At 40.5% G+C, this 24,690-nt stretch overlaps 1 protein-coding gene across 2 annotated transcripts in view; it reads right to left on the reverse strand.

Moving 5' to 3' along the window:
• Window positions 1-24,690, reverse strand: part of LOC119722874 (neuron navigator 3-like) — a 70,988-nt gene that overhangs the window by 21,471 nt on the left and 24,827 nt on the right. The window contains exons 4-10 of one of the 2 annotated variants that reach the window (XM_038193271.1): window positions 16,194-16,266; window positions 12,222-12,544; window positions 11,509-11,728; window positions 10,737-10,754; window positions 9,473-9,487; window positions 8,838-8,999; window positions 6,394-8,722 (exon numbers count right to left, since the gene is read on the reverse strand). In XM_038193271.1, coding sequence (XP_038049199.1) covers window positions 6,394-8,722; window positions 8,838-8,999; window positions 9,473-9,487; window positions 10,737-10,754; window positions 11,509-11,728; window positions 12,222-12,544; window positions 16,194-16,266 — 3,140 coding nt within the window. The remainder of the gene's footprint in view (window positions 1-6,393; window positions 8,723-8,837; window positions 9,000-9,472; window positions 9,488-10,736; window positions 10,755-11,508; window positions 11,729-12,221; window positions 12,545-16,193; window positions 16,267-24,690) is intronic. The other variant, XM_038193272.1, reaches the window with a different exon arrangement.

The raw sequence follows: 24,690 nt of genomic DNA on the forward strand, positions 1-24,690 counted from the left end.
ATCCTCTGGAGAATCAAACAATCCAGTTCCGTCCACTAAAAATCCACAGACAGATATATTCCCAGAGATGGCTGATCCACACGTGGGAAAGACGAGTGACTGAGAGTGCACTGGAGTCATGTTCACAATATACCGCTGGCTTTCTTGTATTGTAATTTCTTCTAGGGTTCTTTTCTTGAGAGATTGGATATAACTGTGCTGCTGTGATGATGAGAATTGTGAAATTTAAGGTCTGTACTCACAGCGTGTGATGGGCTCTACCTTAATGACACCCTACCAGTACGGGATTGAGCCTGATCCATTCTAATCACAGGGGTGGCACTAACTACTGGGACTATAACATCCTATCCATGATCACTATACCTGCTGATCAACACCCCTAGGCAATGAATGGACTAGTCCACTGAAAAAAAATATCTGATTAGAGTGGCCTCCAAGAATGATTTTCATTATAAATTACAAATACTCATATGGTATGACAACTTGCTATCGCAGGAATTATTTCATTACTAACATTTCAATCAATTTATTTTTTGCAAACAAGTAAACAGAGTGACTCTGGAGGTGAATATCACTATCAACTACCTCCATGGTTTCACCTAACAATGAACAGATTGTTTTCAGAACAACGGATATTTTTCATTTTCAAGGAAAAATTGTGCAAATCTATCACTCTAAAGTAATACATAGACTGTGAAATCATTCAGGTTATTTAACCTAAATGTTCAACAGAAATATAACACTGAAATTATAGTTCAAAAAATAGCTAAAAATTCACCCCACCTCCAGTTTACATTTTTTTCTGGAACCCACTTGTATCTGGTAAAATCCAACTTACAGAATGTGGCCAGTAAAACAACAGAGCTACTCACAATGGAGAAATTAATGGATTCTCTGTCATAATCCATGCAAACAAGGACTGCAAAATATGGTGTAAATTTGGAGAAGTTAGAGTTGATGTTCAAAATGTCATATTGAAGCAAATAGCTGTTGGTAAAAATGTTTGACCATGTGAAAGGTCACATTCCGTCCACTCAGCGGTCAGTAACCCACACCTGTGGTCAAACACTCACTTGATTATGGCAGCAGGAAGTCCAGTAACTAGGCCACAGGTATTTTTGTACTATTCCCCAGCATCGATTCCAATTAGAACTGATGTTGATCAGGAGACTTTGTGGGACAATAAACACTGGTCTGTATCTAAGAGTTCAGTGAGCTCATTAGTAACATTTATTGATGCTTGATTTGAGATTGAGAGATTGCGTCATGGATCAGCGATTCCTGGAAATGCTGATTAAGGTTCATTAAAAGAACAAATAAAGGACAGGAAGCCATAAAGGACATCACTTCATGAGTAAACTGTCTAAAGAACCAGATTTGAAGTTCATATTAAATATTTGAAATTGTTCTCAAATCCCTATATCTTTTTTTAATCTATATAAAAATGGTAAATGCAAGTTGCCAGTACCTTATTATCAAATTGTGTCCATTGTAGCAAATTCACACGCTTAGTCATTATTCTAGGAACTTTCTTCTTGCACTATTCTATAATCCTTTTTTTTGTTTAGGTATTCCAAAAAAAATATAAGAAATAGAAGAATGCAACTGATCAAATTTTCCACTTCGAGGGTTTAGGAACAGTGTTGCCGAAGCCAAAAAAACTAATCAATATGTACATGGTGAGTTTCTCGTAAGGGTTAGGCAAGCGTTTGGCTGTGAAATTCACCCTCACCGGCTCCCCGCTATAAGCTGTTCCCAGTCACCGTTCTCCTAAGGGCAAGACAAGCGTTTGGCTGTGAAATTCACCCTCTTCACCGGCTCCCCGCTATAAGCTGTTCCTTACAGTCACTGTCACCCACATGTCTCCAGATAGTCCACGCTGGAGGATTCTTGTCTCTGTAGTTTTTATCCAATTACTCCCAGTCAGGGATTTATCAACATGACGGACTGATACCAACACGTCTGTGGGAATTCGCCTGCATTCTCTGTCAAATTGTTCCGATGTTTTTTCTGATTTTCGGGGTGTTGTTCGAGAGAATGCCAGGGGAGGGCATGTAGATTATTCAGGCTGTGGTGTTTTACAAGTGGAAATTGAGGAACAACAGACCAAGGGAATAATAAATTACAGTCCAAGATGGCAACAGAAACTGATCCAGATTTACAAATTCATTACAAAAAAGAATAAACAAAATATCACGACAATTCAATAAATCTACAGCTGTATGTACTAGCACACAATGCCTAACAAAGTTAATTCATTTTCAACTTTAAATTTAATGGCTTTTCTTAAAAGCATGCTTTCAACATCAGGACCAGTACTCAAAAATTTGTAAACATTTTCTGTGAGCACTGTGTGTATTTTTGATAATCATGTTGTTCTTCCAGAATCCCCATAAGCATTCCACAATTCCATCAACATAATGTTTAGGCTTTGGCATTGACAAACACTCCCCTATGCAGCTTTTGGACCATGAGAATCTGACTTCCCTGAATATGTTAAAGTCAATTCCAACCCCACCATCTCTGCATTAATTCAAGTCCCATGCACTGATGCACTCCTTTAAACTCTCAAATAATTGATCCGTCCAATTTAATAAAGTCCGTCCTGCACTCTCGAAATGCCCCTTTAATCTATACCACCATAAAGACGAAAAAGTGCAGCTTGGAATCCGACACACCAGCAATTATGGGTACTGACGGCGGGGAAAAAAAATACTGGGGGCATTCACATCTTAGGATGGTTGGCCCTTACTTCATCTGTCCCGTCTCATGTTTCCTTTGCACTTCCCAATTCTAAGAGGATTACCAATTTTTTTCCTCCCCCCCCCCCCCTCCTGAATTTACAAAACGGAGGCTTTTATCTCCTGTCATTGTGCCGCTGACTTTCTTGCCAGAGGGCGAGAGACCAGGAACCTTTATCTAGAGGTCAAATGCAGCACAGGAGTAGTTACAGGGGGGTAATTTTACCCCTTAAGGAAGGCAATGTGGGGTGACGTTCATAATTAGGATGGAAAATATCAAACGAGCGGTTGTTTTTGTTTCCTATTATTGTAATCAACTTGCTCTCTCTGAGTTAGTTTCTTAATTTTCCAATCTAAAAATTTTGAATTTTTTTGGTCAAAGTTACTTCAATCTGAAAGGAGTTCTTCATCCATCTTTAAGTTAAATCTCTAGCTCCGTGCGCCGTCTTCCCATTCAAACCAGAAATGTTACCGGCGGCTGAATGTTAGCGAAAGAACTACAGATAGTCAAGTTGCCTGCTCACAGAGTATCATTTCCAACAGAAAGATAATGAAGGGACGAAACACACCAGGCACTCGCCAGTACAGTGACCCGCGTATTTCCACACTTAAGGAGTCCAAGAACAAGCTTATTTATTCTCCGAAGCAAAGTCGACACCAGAAACAGTCACCCCTGCCCTTAAGCAGCGAACGCATACACCCACCCCCTCTTCAACACCCAAGTACAAGCTTTTGAAACCAAGCTTACCCCACTGTCTTCCCTTCCAGAGGTTCAACTTCCTGCCAACTGTCAAATTTCTCACTTCAGCTTCCCACTCTACGAGGCATCGCTTCCAACAACGACAACAGTTTGTGAGCAGGGAAGCGGTTCGGCTGAAGTTTAAGAGTTCAATGCTTTGTCGGCTAGGGAAAACCCTGGCAGGATCAATGTGCCTGGCATTTACATGATATAATAGGATCGCTCAAAGACTGTTAGTGTGGGGCCGGGTATAAAGTACACATTACCTTTACCGTTTCTTTTTATGTGCATTTCAATGAGTGATGACGAGTTTTGGGATTGGCGATTGTTTGGGGGGGGGGTGTAACAAAAACTAAATACATAAATATCAGAGAAATAAACAGAGGAAAAGGTATCAAGGGGAACAGGGGTATACACATGTTTAAGTTTAACACTTTCATTAAAAAAGAAGGGCTCTTTCTGACTGATAGTAACTGGCATAATGGCTGATGCCTACAGAACTATACTATCCATAAAATTCAGGGTAAGACACCTTGAAAAGGCGTTTTTCAAACTGAATTAACAATTTTATAGAATAACCTTTTAAGATTTGTGTTTTCTAAAGATATGCCAAAGGGAAAGAATCACCCCATGATTAAGTTTGAAATTACGAATGAGTGAAATACATTAAATTGAAACTTTTCCTGAGCGCTTGGGTAGAGTGGCTTTAAAGAAATTTTCAGAGAAAGCGGTGCAAACGAAAGGCTACAATGTACTTTTACCTAATATAAAATATGTGTGACTAGACCACACACAAGCTCACATTCTTGGAAGGAAGGATAATCATCCAAGAATCCAACAGAGGCAAGAGCCCAAGACCACCTTCCAAGTTCAGATGCACTTTCAACTGTTTTTCCCTGTCCCAACCAATAATAAAGCTGATATTCATAAAGCCAGTATTAATTCCGACCCCTACTTCTAACCTTACAGACTTCCAGCAAATTAGGAAACAAAAAGACAGTATCGCCTTTGGTGTGGGAAACACAGAGGCAGGGTTTGTCTTTGAGCTCGGGAGCTAGTTGAGCAAACAAGATTGGATTTCATTTGAGAAAACAAGGCACGGTTTCTTGGGAAAAAGTTCAGGGACACAAACTAAATGATTTCAATTACACTAACTTTTGGCTGACTGAAAATTCAATTCTTAAGACTGCGGGAAAAAAAGGCTGTATAAGATTTATGGGTTTGTAGGGAGGGAAAACTGCAGCATCAAATGGACAGAGTAAGAGTAGTTCAAGTCGTCATTTCAACTAAAACTGTTGACAAAGAGAACTTGCATACACAGGCAAATTTTAAATGGGATTCAAATTCTTCCCACCGTTTCTAATCCATCGGTTTGGGAATTGAAGAGCAAAGCTTCTTTTAGAATCTATTAATCTGCGAGACACAGCAGGGTGGGCGCTGGCCAACCACTGACACCGTGCCAGGGCGTCGCGGCTCAGACAAATTTCATTTACTTGCAGACTCGAGATTCACGGACCGCTGAACAAATAATGTTGGTAGTCCAAACAACAACTCCATGATCACATTTTTTTCTAAGAAGCATTAATGATGCTTCAGATGAGGACGCTGTATGAAGTGCTGAGACAACAAAATTGCAAAAGTGGCAGATTTGGCGCCGGACAGAACATATCTCCAACCTCATTCAGTTCACTGGGCATCAACATTCCAATTATATCTCATGTAATTAAGTTCAGCACAATATGACATGAAGCAAGCAGGTGCAGTTAAAGAAAGGTCCAAGAATTAACTACCAAAAATATATTTTCCCTCTGTGAATTGCAGAACTGCAGATGCCAAACACACGTCCACATCAGATCCAAGTTCAGCTTCTATCATGAATACACAAATATGCAACCCAATCTTTTAATAAAACAAAACCTAAGCTGTGTTAATACATTCAGAGAACCCTTCCATATCAAGAATATTATTATGGTCCAACCCTATCACTGACAGGGGCACATTTTTCCCTTAACCCACGGCAATCTAATCTCCTGATTGCTGTCCAATTTGGCAGGAAACCCCGCTGGTCATTTTCACACCTGTTCCAAGACCACATTTGCTGTCAAAACTTCAGGCAACATGACAAATTTTTCCCTTTTTTTTTTCCTTCATTTTTATGAGAGGGGTGTCCCACTTGTTTCACTCTCTTTAGACTTTTAAAGAACTTCAAGTATTCAAATCTATAACAGGACTGTTAAAGATCCTTACTTTTTTAAATTTTACCACTTCTTCCCAAAAGTAACTGGGTCACAATTTTGTTTTCATCATGAAATCATCAAAATTGTTTGGGAGTCAATCTTATGATTGAAAATGGTATCATGTGTTTCTTTCCTTAAAAATATACAAATGCTCATGATGGCAATGATCTCATGTTTATGAAAAAAACATTTAAATGCCGTTTATTTCTTTTTCTCATTTTGTGTTCGGAAACCCTGCCGTCAATGTTTGTGCTTCTCTAGTGGGAAGACTGAAGAGCGCCACCTTGTGGTCACACATGAACAGTTTCTGTCTGATGAATTTTCTGTGAATGAGGGGGCCATGAAGACTGTACAGCGCCCTCTTGTGACAATAATACAGAACACCAACATTTTCCAAAGTTTTAGTAACATCGCATTGAGTCCAGATAAAAGCAATGAAGTTGTTGTTTGTGTTTCACTTGTTGCAAATAAAACATTGGAAGTCAATCATCATCCGAATAGTCTTTTTAACTCCTTCTTTTTTTTTGCCTGAATTACCCAAAATGAGCATTAAAGAAGGCAGGAGTTTTGTATGACTTTAATTCATGAGTGCTGACAAGTTTTGTGGCTTGCTCACTGAAAAAGGAAATGCATTTGCCACAACTTCAATTAGTTAAAAAACTTGTATGAGTCTTACCTGTCTTCATCACTGAGGTCGACAGTTTTCTGCAGAAACTCTCTGACTGCTGCCATGCCATCACGCAGCCTGCTTCCACCGGTACCCAGTCTCTTGGCGTACAGGTAACCACCTCCCTCGCTCATGTAACCACTAGCAATGTCGCTAAGCTGGGCGTTACGGTGTAGAATGTCACCATCGCTGACATATCCGCTGCCGACGTCTTCATCGTATAAATCATCGCCGTCATCTAGGATGGGCTGCTCGGTGAACTGTAAGTCGCTCAGATGTGAACGGTTGGAAGTTGTGCGACGCATCGAGTTACCATAGAGACGGGTTAAAGAAGGGGCAGGGACAAACCGTTGGGGGACCCCTCCGCTGCGGTAGGAGTAGGCTGAGTACGGAGCCTCACTTTGGACGGGCATGGAGGGTATTTGGAGTGGGAGGGAACTGAGGTTGTTTAATCGAGCAGCTGAGGCACCGTAGGTTGCGATGGCCGAGCGTTGGGACCGTGGGGAACCTTGTGGGGATGAGTTCATGGCGCCCTTGGAAGAGCCAGTCGGAGAGCGGTGGTTACGTAGCTGAGTTGTTACGCTGTCTCCGAATGTTGTCTCCTTGGTGGTTCTGGAGCTTGGCTGGTTGTGTTGGACGTTCATGACAGTCAGGTCCATTGTGTTGGGTCTGACGTCACCGTATCCCTTCAACGATCGGGGTTGGGATGGTGGAGTCCCAAATGTCGTCACAACTTTGTCGTTCTTGTAGACTGATGTGCAGTAGTCGTTGGCATCTTCCCTGGGTTTGTAGATTACGCTGTTTTCAGAGGAAATGCTGTTTCCGGAAGATACGCTGGTCTGGCTCTGAATAGGAGTGCTGCCAATTGAGGACTCGCTGACGCTGGTGCTCGCAATGCTCATATCACTACACTCCTTGGACATTGGCCGGCAACCGATGTAATTAAATGGCGCAACTGTCGCTGTGTTAGCAGGGGACCGTTGAGATGCACTGTGGCTTGGTGACGCAGGCAGGGGGCGATTTGAATCTGGTGACCGAGATGAACTCTTTGGTTTACAACTGGCTTGTTTTTTCTGCTTCTCGTCGTGAGGGCTCTTGTCATGTTTGGATGACACGTCTACGTTCTTTTGCTTTGAGTTTCCAGGGCCAGGGAAAGTACTGTAGGCACCAGCTCTTGTGAACGGCACACCCCCATCCCTTTCCTCTTGCTTTGTACCATTCACATTGGAGTTTTTAGGGAAAGTCTGATATGAAGTGGGTGTCTTCAAACCTGTTTTCTGGCTGGCAGCTGACGAGTTGGACTTCGCAATGTTGCGGTTGGAAGGCAAACTCTGCGACGAGCCCTGAGATGGAGTTTGGTTGGCCACTGGCAGTTTTGTCTTTGAGGTTGATGTTGGCATCTGTTTGCTACTGGAGGTTTTACTCCCAGGTGGTGATAGTTTGGATTTAGGCGCTGGTTTTGAAGCAACGTCGTTGTTCCTTGGTGCCTCACCTTTTTGGTTATCCGAAGCTCCAACAGGCTCACCACGCACTCCCAGATCAGATCCCTCTTTGATGGGAAGCTTACCCAGTTCTCTCGGCTGTAATTTGGTTGGCGGTTTAGCCTTCCCACCTCCAAATGCTCTCCCGATGGTCTTTTGAGCAACTGCCTTCAGGGCATTCTTCGGACTGCTTGACCCCAGACTGGACCCAGGAGATGAGACAGTGCTCTGAGCACCTGTGCCCGACGAAGGACCTACACCCGATGAGGAGGTATTGCTTGCTGTGGTGCCGATGCTGGAGTTGCTTCCGTGCTTCTTAAGACCGCTTCCTGTCCTTGATTTATCCTGCGGTGTTGCTGACTGTTCCTGGGCAGGAGTTCTGGTTCTGGTCCCTGAAGAAGCCTCTCTAGGTGGTTGAGTTGCTGCTGTCGAGGCTGCAGACTCCGAGCTGCTGCTATTGTTGCCATTGATGGCTGATTTACCGGCAGCACCTTTGCTCTTTGGAGCACTGTGAGGTTCTTTACCAGCGTGTTCCTTTCCAAAGAATTTCAGTTTGGTGAGCATGGAGCTCTTGTTGGGGCTTTTGGGAGTCTGTTGCGACTGCTGTTGTTGTTGTTCATGTTGTGGTTGTTGTTGCTGGTGGTGTTGTGCTGGCGGTTGCCGTTGCTGCTGTTGCTTGGATTGCTGTTTCTGCTGTTTTGACTGTGAGCTGCCGCTGGTTTTGGTCGAGCTTGATGAGGGTGCACGGATCTGGCTGGCTGTCCGTGACGGGGGTTGGAGATTGCTTGCGGGTGAGGCACCGTTTGGTAGAGACGAACCCTGAGTTGAGGTAGTTGTAGTACTAGTTTGTATTGCACCTGCAAAATGGAAGTGAAATAGCAATTTAAGCCAGTGACCAACTATTTTTCCTACCAACAGATTGCCTCATGAATATTCAGCAAGAGGAAACCGACAACACTTTAACTTGTGTACCTTGTTGATTTTGGGCTGGGGATGCTGAAGGCACTCGTCCCTTTTCCAGTTGACCCCTCTGGGGGACCCCTGACCCTGCAGCGGGACGTGACACCTTGCTGAACGTCGGGATGCGGGAACTCATGTCGGAGGAGGATGAGTTGCGATGAGAGGATGAGTTGCCTAAGGGATTCAAAAACGAGTGGGAAATATAGCTACTAGTAACAAATAACCAAAGTGTTTTCCAATAGACTGTATGACAGAAGCAATCTTGGAGGCAATGCCTTTGATTTTAATTTACGTAATAGGCAAGAGTATCTAGCTATTGTTCTTTTTTCATACATGATGCTTAAACAAACGAAAAGATCTGAGATAGTTGCTATAAAGAAGGTCCATCTTCTTTGCTACTTCCAAAAGTTCATGAAAAATCATGAAGCTTCAAATATCTGGTAAAATATGTGCTGTTCATACTTCACGCTAATTGTAAAAACGCAACTGACGTTTGGAAGCATTTGCGAGAAAATTCGCATTACATTTTCTTCCATCTGCAGTACAAAAGCCAAAAAGATATACCATTTCCAGTTACATTAGACTGATAAGGTTATCTGGACACAACCAGTTTAAAATTGATAAAATTGTCACAGCCTACAACTTACTTTTTTGAGAGGTAGCTGCAGATGACAACCAAGTAACATGGGGGAGAAAACAACAGAGAAAAAATTGTTAAAACAACAACAAAAATAATTTATAAAAACTCTTCTTCTTCTTTTTTTAACAAATCATCATGCATATTAATATATGCATGCAGTTATGATGGGGCGTGCATCCATGAATTCAGAGGTAGATTTGAGGAATCAGGGGTCTTTCCCTTATTATTCTGATGAAAACGGCATTATCATCATCTTCAAGGAAAGAGGACAACAAAATTAATAAGTGGACTAATTCATGGATATGAAGGAGCCATGCTTCTGATGTTTATTATTATGAATTGTATCTGGAGACAGTATGGGATCTACTTGAAATGAATAATACATGTATGGTGAAGATTTGGAACTTGTGAAGAAGAACTGGAACTTGTGAAGAAGAACTGGAACTAGAGTGATGAAGAACCCTCAAAGAAGTGTTCTTTTATTTACACCGTTGCCCAAGCTAGATCCCAAAACCGGTGAATTTCCTTTTAGCAGAAAATGGACAGAATTTACACATTCCCCAAATTCACACATGGACCCTTTTGGATCACGGAACGTATTCACTAAGCATGGTTTACTAGCCAAAATCTCACAAAATGCATACTGCAATGGACTCTTTTGGAAGTACCCCCTCTAGGGTTACAAATGGAGAGTGGAGGGAGGGAGGGAGGGACTTCCAAACGCATTACCGATGACGCCCCTATGGCTTTGTGCACATTCAGAATGGAATAAGTCGTGCGTACTTCTCGCCATACGCGCGTGAACCAGTACGCACATGCAGCCTGTCCCTCCTAATGGAGATCTCGAAAGTTGTCACAAAGCGCCCTCTACCGGTTGTGCACGGAGTCCATTACTCAGCTGAGCCATACTCAGCACTGTGTTCAGCATAGCACCTCCATCAAACAGAGCTCAGGACAGTTAATGATTTTTAGAGGGAAGTTAGTGAGTGAATCTCTGATGTTTCATCTACATGATTTTAAAAGGAATACAATGGCTGTTGCTTTGTTCCCTACCATGTCCACCAAGATGTTTTGATGTTCATTTTTTAATGTTGTCTGGCTGACATAAAGGCCATGCACAGTTGTTATTGACTAGATTGAGAATTATGTTTTTGGTAGTTGTTTGTTTTCATGCTGTGATCAAGTGGAGCAGGCTTATGAACTAGTCAATGTAAAGTGCAGAACTAAATGATAAATCTTGCATGTTTGAAGTTAATTTTTTTTTTTATTACCTCTCATTCGCTCAAGCCCTGCAAAACAAAAAACCAAAAAGTGTGTGGAAAAGCATCAAACTGGTTAGCCACACTCGTTAATAATTCAAAATAAAACAGGATTTGGATGTGTTAATGTTGGCAAAGATTTTTAACCCCATTAGGAAAATTTAAAATTGAGACTGAAAATAACATAATTCTCTTAAGGCCGGTTCATACTAGGTGCGAAAGCGAAGCCAGAACACAAATTTGTCAAGTCACGTCAAGTTTTCGCGTTGCGAATTCGCAAAAGTTTAACACTTTCAACTCCAGTGAATTTTGCAGTGAACATTTCGTGACATAAAATTTGCTATTTATGAACCGGCCTTTACAACTGACTGCATTGCCTTTTACAGATACTTGAAACCCAGGGCCCAATTTAATAGCGCTGCTCAGCACAAGATTTTCTACTAACAGAGCCTCCGTCTATTTCATGGAGACTGTAAGCAGTAAGCACACAAAAGACGTTTACCTGGGAGGAACAAAACTTGCTTAAATTAGAGCGTAATAGAAATCTGCATTAGTGCCCAACCATTAGCACATCCATGCCATGAAATATTGCTTCAGGTTAGCATAATGTTCTGCTGTAGTAAGCACAACTTTTGTGTTGTCTGTTAAGCTGTGCCATTAAATTGTCTCGTTTGTATCAACTCCATAATTCCCAATGTGGACTAAAAAAAATAGCAAGTAAAAGAACTTGAGAGGCAGCATCATGCGATCTTTGTTTAGGTTTTGACTATATACTTATCCTTACTTGATGAAGCGAGTGACGTTGTGGAGGAGCCCTGCTTACGCTGCTGTGCTCCAAGCTGAGTGCTAGCCCCGCCCGGCCGCCCCTGGGGCTTGTTGGACCCCGTCTGGTATGGGGAAGGCGTGGTGCCGTAAGACTTGCTGCTTGCTGAGGGGGGTCTGACTTGGGATGCTGACCTGGGTGTGGCCTGGGGTTTGGCGGTGGGTTGACGTTGCACTGATGACTGGTGGAGAATGGGAGAAACACTTCAGACTAGATTTGTTGGAAAATTTGTTTTTCAAACTTAAACCCCTGAACTTGTGTTCTGCACAGCAATTTACAATTTTCTGAAACAACTCGTGCACTACAAATGTAACACTGTTTGTTGGCATCAAATGAATGAAAAAGGTGGATACGGCATAAATTTACAGCAGTAATATTTGGAGGTTTTAATTTGAGCCTAAAAATTAAGCAACAGAAGTTCTTTCCAATGTTCTCTATTTCAGTATATGACAAGATATGACAAGATAATCGATTATTGAACAAATGCTTACTTGCTTAATTTACTACTTGGTTTCCAACTCAACAAACGGTTTTCATAATCAGTTGGATGATTGATTATGCAAATTATGCAAAAGATCAATTGATGAATGCCTAATCAATAAGCTGATTGATGGATTGACCACATATCCCCCCCCCTTTTTTTTGGTTCTTTTTTTCAAATTTGAAACAAATACCTGCGATTGCAAATTGCCCGGCTGTTTCTGTGACGACGCCGTCTGCCGTTTCTGTCCTGCCTGAGTTGTAGGTGCAGCGAGTTGCTTCGACTGCTGCTGATGTCGCTGCTGCGAAGTCGCCGCTGCTGACGATGATGAATATTGCACTTTGTATTGTTGAGTTGTTCCTGCTGACGTAGTCAGCTTGCTGTGAGTTGCTTGTTGCTGTCTGGCCTGTTGGCTGGCTTGCTTCTGCTGCTGCTGCTGCTGTTGGAGTTGTTGCTTGAATCGTGACAGGGCGAAGAAGAGACCGAGTACTGCTTTCAGGTTGCCCTCGCGGATATCTGAACGACAAAAACAATCGGAGCAAATCATGAACTCAAAGGTCTGCTTATCTCATGAATGGTAAATAACTCTCAAATAATTGACAGATTTGCTCACATCCTGTTCAGACCATACAGCACTGCCACTTGCATAAGTCTGTGGGCAACCTTGGCAGAGCTTATTTTCTTTTACTAGGGTAGCCCCATCAATTGTCAAATACCTGTTCGCCCTGGTTGGGGGTACTTGGATCTCGACATTTAACAATGGCATTGCTTAATTTCCTTCTTAATCCTCCATGTTTTTTTGCAACACAAAGTAGAACCATCAACTTTGGTTCAAGCTATCTCCAAACTCAGAATTGTGTCCGGCCTAAAATTGTTCCTCATACTCATAGGACCTGCATTTTCCCGACTAAAATATTCCTTGTAGAAAATCACTATTTCCAGACCGATGCACTGTGGCTCTGTGGTAACCACTTGTGAAAATGTGTTCACCGCAACCCAATTAGTATCCACAGGCAGCGTGTAATGACTATTAATAGAGATAAATGAATTGACACATGTCTGGTCTCACACAAAGGACAATGCCATGGTTGATGGGAAGAAAGAGGGACCACTTGTGTCTTGAAATCTTCAAGCAAACTTCAAACTTCAAGTAAAGAAGATACTTCCAATGAAAGAACACAGGTTTCTGGTACCTAAAGTAACAAACAGAAATCTTGGATAAAACTATGTTGTAGTTTGCTTGAGTCATACAACTTTTCCAAAATCTCGACTTCATTCAAGCTTTTGTTTCAGCTCTTTGTTCATGTTCTGCTACAGGAACATCAAATCTTAACTGAGGCAAACGTTGGGACATTATAAGGCTTCTTAATGATTCTGAAGCCAGAGAAGAAGCCGAAGCTGAGACAAAGCCCGGGTTTAAAAAAAAGTTGACCAGGGCATGTTTTGCTCATCAGCTGTTTGCTACAACTGACCTCCAACTTTAGCTTATCAGTATCAGCCACCCAGCCCATGCAGAGACCCCCACCCCATCCCACAGGACAGGCTTTCCTGGCTCCATATGATGTACTCATCAAACCCTCAAATTAACCCCCTAACCATTCGGAGGAAGTGCTGTTAAAGGGGAAATTGTTCAATTTGTTTATTTATTAAACTCTGAATTTCTGTTATGAAAAAGAAATAAACACCCAATTATCTTTTCCATCCCCACTTCCAGAAAAATGCAATAATAAACTGAACTTACACTCTGTAAATATTGGTTGGAATTGCACCATTCTGTCAATATCATCCTTAAGCTTGAATTTTTAAGCAAAAAGTCTTTGCACGATCTTACTATAGTTTTATGAACACAACACTTTCAGTTTATTTATTTTTTAGCTTTAAGTTAAGGACTACACAAGGTACATGTATTCCATTGCCTTTAAGTTAAGGACTATACAGAGGTATTCAAATTCACACAGAGCACAGCTGCACCATGCTGGGTAAACATAACTACCCATTTCCTTTTCTTGTTAAAATATTAAATTGTGCACATTAAAAGAAATTGTTTGATCTTAAAACATCTCTCCATCCCCCCCCCCCCCGAAAAAAAAACAACATCTGCCAAAGTACTGGAAGACTGAATGATTTTAAATGAGTTGATACAATGTAATACAATGTAATACAAATTGTTATGGGTTATTGATCTTCATTTCACCCTTTACCTGTTGAAAACAAACCCAATTTCTCCTTAAACCATATGATTCTGTACGTAATTCTTCCTTAAAAGGCAATTATTTCCTTCGCAATCTGGAACCGATACATACAATTTTCAACCAACATTTGATGGCACATTGCCAAGTTGACGGTTAGTAACTGGTTCAAAGTTACATGTACATCTGCTGAATGATGCGCACGGTCAGATCAGAAGCAAATTAATCGCTTTCAGATGGCTCTGCGGACGAGTCCTTGGATGAGGGATTGCATCTTGGAATAAAACCCATGATCTATATGCAGATACAATCCCTGAATGGGTCCCAGCTTGTGTGTTCTTGAGCAGGGTACTTTACAGTGATTACCAAATGTACTTCCACAGGCAGCAATGAAGAGATGGTCATGGCATGAATGATGTGTTCTTTCAAGTACCTTAGAATAACATTTACAAGTTTGTTAATTGAGGTGGGACGCAACTCAAAAATCTTCTGCCTTAAAACTGGAGATTGCATTTGGCTTGATGACAATCAAAACAGTGCACGTTAATTTCGCGGTGGGAAGTGTGGCCAAGTGGTTAGGGTTCATGACTCACGATCAGAGGGTCAGGGGTTCAAATCCAGCTGCTGGTCATATGTTGTGTCCTTGGGCAAGCCACTTCACCTCAACTTGCCTAAGGCAAGTCTCTCTCCACCCAGGAGTGTAAATGGGTGCCAGAATTAGCTGGGGAGTAACCTGCGAGATGGACTTGCATCCCATCCAGGGAGAATAGAAATATTCTCAGTCGTTTCATGCTACTGACACCGAGATAAATGCAGGCCTAATGGACCACATTGGCTCGTGATAGACTTTAGTTCTTCTTAATTTCGCAGTTGAAACTTGTTCCGTTGTGTTTTAACTTGATGTGATTATGTCTAGTTTATGGCAACCTTTTTCACGGTTTGAAATGAATATGAAAGGCGTGATAGGAGCTGAGATTATGCAAACGAGTTGGTAAAATAAACAGACATCAAGCTTGAGTGAAAAGAAAACAACTCCAGCAGCACTTCCCACTTTTGCTGGTATTGAACTGAAACATGCAGGACTGACAAATTTATGTTAATAAGCAGATTGCCAGAACAGAGCTTTTGAGTGATCTTTATCCTAAAAAATGTTTTTTTAAACAATACTTCAGTTTCTTGGCAAGACTGCCAAGTCAATCATGCTTAATCCAGCAAGATAAAGATGACGAAAACAAATCCTCCCATGTGTTCATAACGTCACAAGTAATTTTGAATTTTCTGAGAGCTTCTCATGCAGCATGGCATAGATGGATGAATAATCTTTCCATACATTTATAAAACACATGTACATGTAGTTTTGAATTGGTCCAGAGCTTCATAAATTACAGTGTGGAGCGAGCACACGAATATTAGTCCATGCATGAAAACTGATGGTTATTCCAGATCTATTTTTGTTTTGTTGTTCTTCATTTGAGAGTGATGAAGATTCCAATTACAGTGCTTGTGCGGCCAGCATGTCGGCTTCAAATGTATCAGTTGCAACGAAGCTTGTCTTTCCGAGCCGTCTAATACTAGCTAGGTTGGATTACGGTTACGCTACGGTTCCACTGCTCCAAATGATCAAAGCAGATGGGCAGGCTCTGCATGATTCGGTTAGTTTCTCTGGTATAGAGTGACTCAGAATTTGAGTCAGCATTAAAAATGTTGGTGTCTAAAATATGCTTTGAACTGAAAACATGGCTTCCAAGTTGCTGAGGTTTTGTTGATACAGTGGAATAATAAAATGGGGGATTAAAAATAGCTGAGGTGTCCAGAAACTTGCCTAGATAATACTTCTGGTAAAAGCCTGGGTTCTACTCAAGTCTCTTTCAATTTGGAATTCACTCGATCCCTTTTTCTCGTACTTTTACAATCCCAGAGATTTATTCACCTCATCTGCTTCGGAGCCCTGTTTTTCAGAGACAGCATTCACCTACCTTTGGCAAGAAGGCCCTGCGTGTTCACGCCCCTAGCTGACAGACAGTGTAGACACTTATCGATGTTTTCAATCTGCGCAGGGAGAGAGAACAAGAAAAACAAATACCACGTGAAAAGGAGGAGAAAACGATGATAAGGAATAGGTTTCAGCAGCTTATTTGCATACTGAAGCAGCAGCAGGTGAGGACAGTTGAACCTTGAACCTCGGTCCTCAACGAAGGAACTATTTCTCTTACTGTTATTTTCTCGCTATTTTGTCTGAGCTAAAACACGGGAGTGTCTGTGGGGATTTCTGATGACTCAGGGATCTGATCAATCACTAATGGTTCAAGAATGATTACAGTTTTGCAAAATGCTTTGATGAGCGGCGCTGGTAATTGGGGCAAGTGGTCGTAAAAAAAATGGCGCATCTTTTACGTCAAGGCTTTTGTGCAGGATTATAAGGAAGCCTTCAAGGTCACGTCACCACAGTGGAGTAAAGCTGGTTTGTTTTCTGAAATGATTATTAATACCTTGTTTTCTTAAAGGATTATCAAATAATCATATTTCTATCATATCCATCCAGTACGACAACCCCAAAAATGTTCGGTCTGAAATAATCATAATACTATTTTCTTTAAAACAGTGCAGTGTGGTCCATACATTTTGAAAAAGCTCAATGCTAAATTTAAATTTTTAAAACTGGGAGCACATTTTGAGACCACTGAGAATGTAAGCTGTTGCTTTCAACAAAATATTGCTGCTTGAATTCTACAACAAGCAGGTTTGTTGTGACCAGTAATATCAGTATTCTAATTGTGTTAAAAAAATCACTCCAATTTCTCTGCATATTCTTCATGCTTTACCCACAATGGCATCATTTAAGTCAGAGGAGAGAACCATACAATACAGTACCACTTCTTTCTTTAGAACAATGTAAGCATTTCCTAATTACCAACAGTGCATGACACCTTTCAAAATGAAAGTACGAATGAACGCAAGCGTAACAAATGTCATCTCATATATCAACTCATATTCATCCAGTTCTTAAAAAACAAGCCACCGAACCCGCCCCAATCCAGCCACAAGTAATATCAATGTCTAAAATAATTTAGCAAACTTTCATTAAAAGGAAAGTTTAATTAATAAGCTCGCAGCGAGTCTAATGAATGTCGAGCCGAAGCCCGCTCTTGCATAAACTAACTGGCACCAGACGGCGGCCAAGATTTTTCCATAATTTATAAACCGCAACAATGGGATCTGCTGGTCCAGCGCCGCTCTTATTTATCAATATTTCGGCAGCCTTTTTGTTTATGATTTCATTTTCTAGCCACTTCAATGGGTATAGCATCTGGAGTGGTGTACATTGCCTGCTGCAAAACAAACACTCTGTGGTTCATTAACGAAGGGAGTCGGAGGATCAGAGGATTGGAAGCAATCAAACCCAAAGATCAACCTCAACTTGTTCTTTGGAGGGTGACAAGATGAATTTTTGTTGATGTAAACCTTTGTTAGTGCGAGGGTCGTTTCCAGGGGGACCTTCATGTATAGTGCACATGATTTAACAAGTCGTAAGATGGCGTTAATCACGTGGAATAAATTTGATTGTCACCACATTGTATAAACATCTTCATCCCTTTATCTACGTCATGTGTGGCCTTGATTTTATGGAATTAATGTAGAAACAAAGTGTACACACATTGCTTTCCGTCTTTAAGGCATTAGCACTTGCATAACATTTTATTACATAGTACATGGAGGTAGAATTCTACCTCCATGCACAGTATTTATTCCCGATGATTCCATAAAGATATGCAGCCCTGGTGCAGTTTCAAAGATTATGGGTTAATGAACAGACATTGAATTGTTTAATGGGCCTTATTCACGAGTTGGCCATTTTTGTCGAGTTTCCTGAATGGGATGGCGCCAGACTATTTATGCAGGCACAATGCAGCCTTATTTTACTGTCATTTTTTAAAATCTGGCTTTCAACATTAGAGAATGTTTAATTACAAATTTTAAATTATTCATAGAAGCAGACTGGAATTACTTAGAAATTAACTTGCTTTTATTTCTCTTCGCAAGTTCAAAAATAAAGATTTTACCTCACTTTCAATTCAATATGGCCGACTCGTGATTGCCTTGAACTTCAGGCAAAGTGTTAAACTCAAGTTCTAGAATACCAGTGGTGGGAAACAGATGAGCAACAAATGTCTACAGGGAACACTTTACTGCTCGCAATTTTCAAATATTTGTATCAAAAAATGCTGTTCAGATATTCAGTTGATGATCAGATATCCGGATATTCAGTATATATATATTCAGCACAGCCCTAGCCTGCATTTGTGATCAACATGGACACATTTTCATTTCCACTAAAACTGCAAAATTTATTATCACTCACGCTGCCTTTAGGGAACACATTCAACTCCCCTATGTGCCCTTGAGCATGCAACCTGCGCACAAATCATGCATTATTGGCACAATCGAAAGAGACCTTTAAACACACAAAATGCCGTAGTGGGGAACATACCCAGTTGCCTGCCACACACAGCGTAGGCTTCTGAATGGGAAAAAGCGTGCTTCAATCCATCAAACTGCTAATGATCAATGGTGGCCGCTGCGCTGATGTAACTCACTTTATTCCCTGACTCTAGACTGATGACAAATTCCTATCGCTAGGTAGCGCCAGGCACGGTAAATGAACAGCGTTGCTTCTTGCATAATCAGCCATGCATAATTCCATGCATCTTGAATGCTCATACCCTAGCCATTTTACATTTTTATCATTTATTTTAAAGAAATAATAATATCAAGGATGTTCCGAATAATTTACCAGGAGCTTTTCAAATTTTTAAAATATATTCTACCTTTCCTTCATTTCTTGCTTTAATTTGTTAGTAACCGGTTGCCTTTTCTGTTTTCTAAATACCTGAATTGAGCTCCTCTTAAATTACAATTACTAGCTGCACTTCAAACATCTTTCCTTAGGCCACTGAAAAGAAAACTTAAATCCTTAGGCCTATAATCCCTCGATTTGTGCAAATACTGTTTCAGAAACCAACCAATGTTAGAAAACCTGTTAGTGCATAACACTTTACACTGTGACACAATAAACATAATTTTATGACTAAAAATTTCTAATGACCGAATTTACATTACAGTTTACGAGCACACAATAAATGCATCCTAATTCGTATATATTCTGTACTCATACATTAACATGTCATTACATATTAGCCATTGTAATATTTCACAAAACATGTGTGTAGTATGTAACATGCTTTCAGATGACAATCTAATTAAGTCATGTAATTACAACATTTCCCCCCACAGTGAATGTCACTCATGCTAATTATTAAAACAACAAATTCCAAGAAATCCTTCGCTGCGATAAAGTCAGTCTGGTACCGGTAAGTATACACGTACATCTCCCATGGAGAGGGTAAGAGCGCTGCGTGATGACACGGGCATATCACCCGCTGAGTCATTATGAGTGTGAATTGCCAATGCCGTGACCCTGCGTACCGAGTGCGTGTATCTACATATCTTGATGAGCAATGAATGTGTAATGCGATGCTCATGCATTGAAGATGCATCTCAATTTTGTCTTTCCTTCATCAACATGTTTGATTGCTGATTCAGTCAATGAATTCCAATCTTATTTTATCTACAAAGACTTCCATTTACTTCTGTAATATTTTCCTTGGAAGAATTAAAAAATATAGAAAAATTCAGGATTCTTATTTTCTCATTTTATTTCCTCAGATTTGTTGTGTCTTTTTTTATTTTTTTTTATTTTAATACTTTCAACGCCATTGCAGTGGTTTAACTTGAAACACTGAATGTAAAGCAGAAAAAAAACAATTAATATAACTGGAAAAACAATTTACTCAGTCTTCAAATATTCAAATATTTTTCATCCAAAATTGTCTATGGAAATGGTTATCTTACTCTACTGAATACATCTTAATGTCCAACACATGTAATGTCTTAAGAAGGTAGATGTATGTATGTACAGTTGTACGAAATTGTAACATGTATATAGTTATGTTATCTACTATTGAGTTGTGATCATATCAGTTTAAATGAGTCTGTAAAAATAATGTATTTTTTTTCTGAAAAAGTGAAGATACTTGTAAATATGCACATACATACCCTTTTTATTGGTAGTATACATCATACAAAAAAAAATAATTGAATCTGCATGTACAGGAAAAATGCAGTCAAAACTATTCAAATTATTCCCGATCATATCTGGAAGAAAAGTATTGCATGAATTTCTGTCATGACTAACAGATGACTGAATGTCCTTTAAAGATATTTTTACTGGATTAATATTTCTCTTCTAACTATAAGCAACTATTTGCGAAACTGTGACATTAAAGGTACATGTGGTATCTCTCCAAAATTGCAACACTCTTGATGTAGTTAATAGCAAGTTAGCGGAGAGCTGACAAAAGCAGCATAAACAGATCGGAGTCAGAGTTAAAGGTATAGCCTTACATCCAGCCCCCAGGTAGATAGAAATCTGAGGGAAAATTTGAGACAGGCTTGGACTCCTGGGAATTTCTGTCATCCCGGCGCTCGCTGTGAATACGTAATTTGAAGGGGCAGGTGCTGGTCCTGTTAATTCTTGAACGGGTGTAAATAATGCTCAGTGAGTAGCTGGGTTGCTTGGGAGGAAAAAGATGCGAGTTGGAGAGAGAAATGAAGAGAAATGAGGTCAGATGGTAGGGGAATAGTTAAGGGGGGTGTGAAACAGCGAGAGAGTGGGGAAACAGTGAGGGGGGTGGAGCAGATAGGTTCGGATGCAGGGAATCGGGAAGGGGGAGGTGAGGCTTGCAAGACAAGATTGTAAGGGTTCTGTGTGTAAACTGATGAATTATTAATTCACTACGCAGATATTAAGATTTTGAGTAAACCGTAAGTTTACTTATGGACTTCTTTAGAAACTCTATATGGATGTGGGGAAAATGGTGACGTGGAGGGAAAAGATGAGTTGGGTTATTGGGAAATGGAATATTCACACGTTATTTCCAAATAGTTGATCATTTTGATTTTGATTAAACCACAGATATTTACTAATGAATTTCAAGAGAGAATCCTGTACATCAAAACTGCAGCACACACTAGGATTTCATTCCAACCAGTTGCAAAATTTCTGTGGCACAAGTTGTGTAAAATAAAAGACCAAAGCATGGTAAAGCGCTGATTAAGATGAGAATTCTGAGGCAGCTTTTCCGATTATTGTGTCAACATTGACATTGTGATCTCAGTATGTATTGGAAAGCTGAATCCATTTATGAAAGTACACAATGATAATAAGGAAAACTGTGCAGCTTTGTTGACAATAAGAAAAAACTAAGTTTCTTCATTTTCAAGAACTGTACGAGTTAGATTCAAATATTTGGTTGTCAAATAAAGTGACATTTCAGACGTGAATTCTCTAGGTGACCATCAAACGAATGATTGCCCATAGGTCGCCTCAAATGCCACATTTGATGTCTTTACAACACCCTCATGACCAACACTTCAGAAAATGAAACGTCTGCCGCTAAGATGAACCATATGCGGTCAGTTTGTCGGCAACATTACAAACTACACGTACATGGTCAAACATGTGTATGAAAGGGCCGGTCTTGTCTGCATCATGCTTGTGGTACATTTTCTGAATTGGGGTCAAACAATGTTTGTAGTCACTCAATCGTCTTTTTATATTACAGATTTTTAACACATATCTGTATTTCTAACGCAGGAAGTTACGTCAGAAGTGAGATATAAACTATTGTTATGGTTATGGTTAGTCCTGGCACGGCAGATTCACGAGCCAAAAACAAAAACATCTGTACCGCTTCAATCCACGGTTTGTTGCTACAACTGGAAGAGCCAGGATTTTTCAGATGACAAGTTTTTGTCAAGTGCCGACTGACAGGCTGGATTTTATTATTTGGATAAGCTCAATGTGTTTACTTATGAAACAGACTATCTAGTCCGATAGAATTGAAAGTTGCAGAGATGAGCACACATATATCTTTGATGTGTGTCTGTCGACAGATTGTGACTGCGTCTTGGACAAAACCCAATTACAGTTTCCCGAATGTAGAACAGAGCCCACAGCGACCTGAATTTTCCACAACCCAAGAATCTACAAGTCCATGTATCTGTGCCGTTTCTGTCGAGGCCGAATCAATCGCTTGAACTCCCAGGCTGTTAAAGAAAATCTAGGCTACGTTTAGCGCAACAAGAAGGGGGGGGGGAGGAACAACATATAACTGCATGATGCGGTCCGTCCATCCGAACAAATCCAGACTACAGAGGGATGCAAGTTAAAAGCGATAGCAAGCGATGGCTAGTGAATCTTAACGTGTTTGGCAGCTCAAGCGTACAAAGCTCCAGGCACTGCAAAATAGCTTTAAAGGTAGCTGGTATTTTGCACAAACAGGAATTAGTACACTTGACAATGGCTTAACAAAATGGTCACGATCACATTGACTATGGCAGTTGGTTGCATCAACTTGTGAGTGATTTTTAGGGAATTGCTGGTTATGGGTTATAAGTTAAGTGTCTCAGCTAAGTCCAATGCGGGGTAAAAACTTTGTTATGAAATACAATTTTTGTTTAGGGCTGGCATCAATTTGTGAAATGTTACAGGATAACATTTAATTGTGGATGGCATGTCTGTGGATTTCCAGGTTTGAAAATAGAGTTCAATATCTCACGGGCATCTCTGTTGAAGAAATCATGCCTGATGTGCCGATAACTCTACGAAGGCGAATAGCCCAATTCATTCACGTTCAGATCTCTACTAGCCTTGACCCTTGGCAATTCTAAATTATCCTCAGCTAGAAAAGGTCCCAAGATGGAGAGGGGAGAATGTGTGGCTGGCGGGAGAAGCATTTGTGATGCAACTCGTGCTTGCGTCAGGCGGAGGAATAAAAGGGATGGAATCACACGTGTGGCGCGGCGAGGTGAGACCTGTAATTATCCAAATGTTGGATAAACATCTGAGCTTTTTCCCCTCGACTCGCAATGGTCCTCGGAGGGAGCTAGTGAACTTCTCCTACATGTACGTGAATCTGATGAAAACTCCCATAGGCCTGAATGAAAGGCTTCTGTGGTGAAAGTCTACAATCTAGGTCCACTTTTATATTGAAAAGAAGGCCACGATTTATACTACAAAAACAGACAATTTTGAAAAGTGTGCTTTTAAGTATTTTTTTCTCTCTTCAAGTGTGACGACTCGTGAGGAGTACAACAACAATCCAAAAATGCTTCAATTTAGTGGAAAAAAATTGTAGTTTGTGCCTTGGGGGTAAGATCTGCACAATGATGAAAAGAGAGGCTGATAACATGATATAAGTGCTGAAAGCTACTCAAGTCTAAGTCTTGATTTTAGAGAAGAGATAAAATTAAGTTGAAGTGGGACTTGAGATGTAAGGAGTTGCTCATCAGGGATATGGGTTGGCTGGGGTTAGGGAGTGCGAGCTGATGTGCCAAATCCTTCTTCTGATTGCAAGGGCGGCCATCATAGCCCAAGATGACAGAGTTGTACTGTCGGCAACCCAACATGCAAACCATCAACAAGGTTTTCTTGTGAGTGGTGTCTTAAACACCTTGCCTCAGACAAATGATTCATGGAATGCAGGGTTACAAAACTGTATTTATTTACATTCTTGAGGTTGCTAAGAATGTTAATGAATATTCTTTAATGCCTATATATAAATAATAAATGAAATTTTAAATAATTATTCTGAATGCTCGATGACAGAAGTAATGTCATTATAACATTATAATTGGAGATGCTTAACAGTGTACATAAACAAACATCTTCAGCAATGTGTTCGGTTGATGTGTTATCAATTTTCTCAACATTGTTTCCTTTACTTTGGTCTTTCACTCCACAAGAAGATCTACAACCTGACAGTAAGCCGATACGAAGAATTCAAACAATCTGCCAGAACCATAGTCTAAATCTCTGCTGCATTTGCAGAATTAGAGACACATAAGAAGATTATCAACTTGGACCAGACCTTCAACTGGAACTTAACCGAGAACTGGAACAAAAACATCCGAGAACCACAATTGGAAACAGAACACGAATATGTCAGAACCAAAACATTGAGCAAGAAAACAGGACCCGGAACTGAACTAGATTTACCATTTTAAATCTGAACCGTGTACTGCTTTTATTCTTAAAAGAGGGAAGATCAAAGTCAAAATTTGTCTTAAATTTCTGTCTCAAGTTACTTTCCTAAGTCACCTGAAGATGGTCAACGCCACTGTGTTTACAGTTTTCAATGATCTTCTCATATTTTATCAAACTGCATTGAATTTGATACATGCTGCGGATGACTCAACTGTTTATGTCAACTCGCTACAGAAGCTCATCTCATTTGTTGTCACTGCCTGCTGAAAAGGCTTTCAATCTCGCTCGGCAATTCTCCGCAAAGAATCTTTCTTTCTCTTTCTCTGTCTGAGTACTATGAAATTACGGAGATTGAATGGCATTGTGTG

The sequence above is a fragment of the Patiria miniata genome, unplaced genomic scaffold, assembly GCF_015706575.1.
Source record: "Patiria miniata isolate m_02_andy unplaced genomic scaffold, ASM1570657v1 HiC_scaffold_16, whole genome shotgun sequence".
Lineage (NCBI taxonomy): Eukaryota > Metazoa > Echinodermata > Asteroidea > Valvatida > Asterinidae > Patiria > Patiria miniata.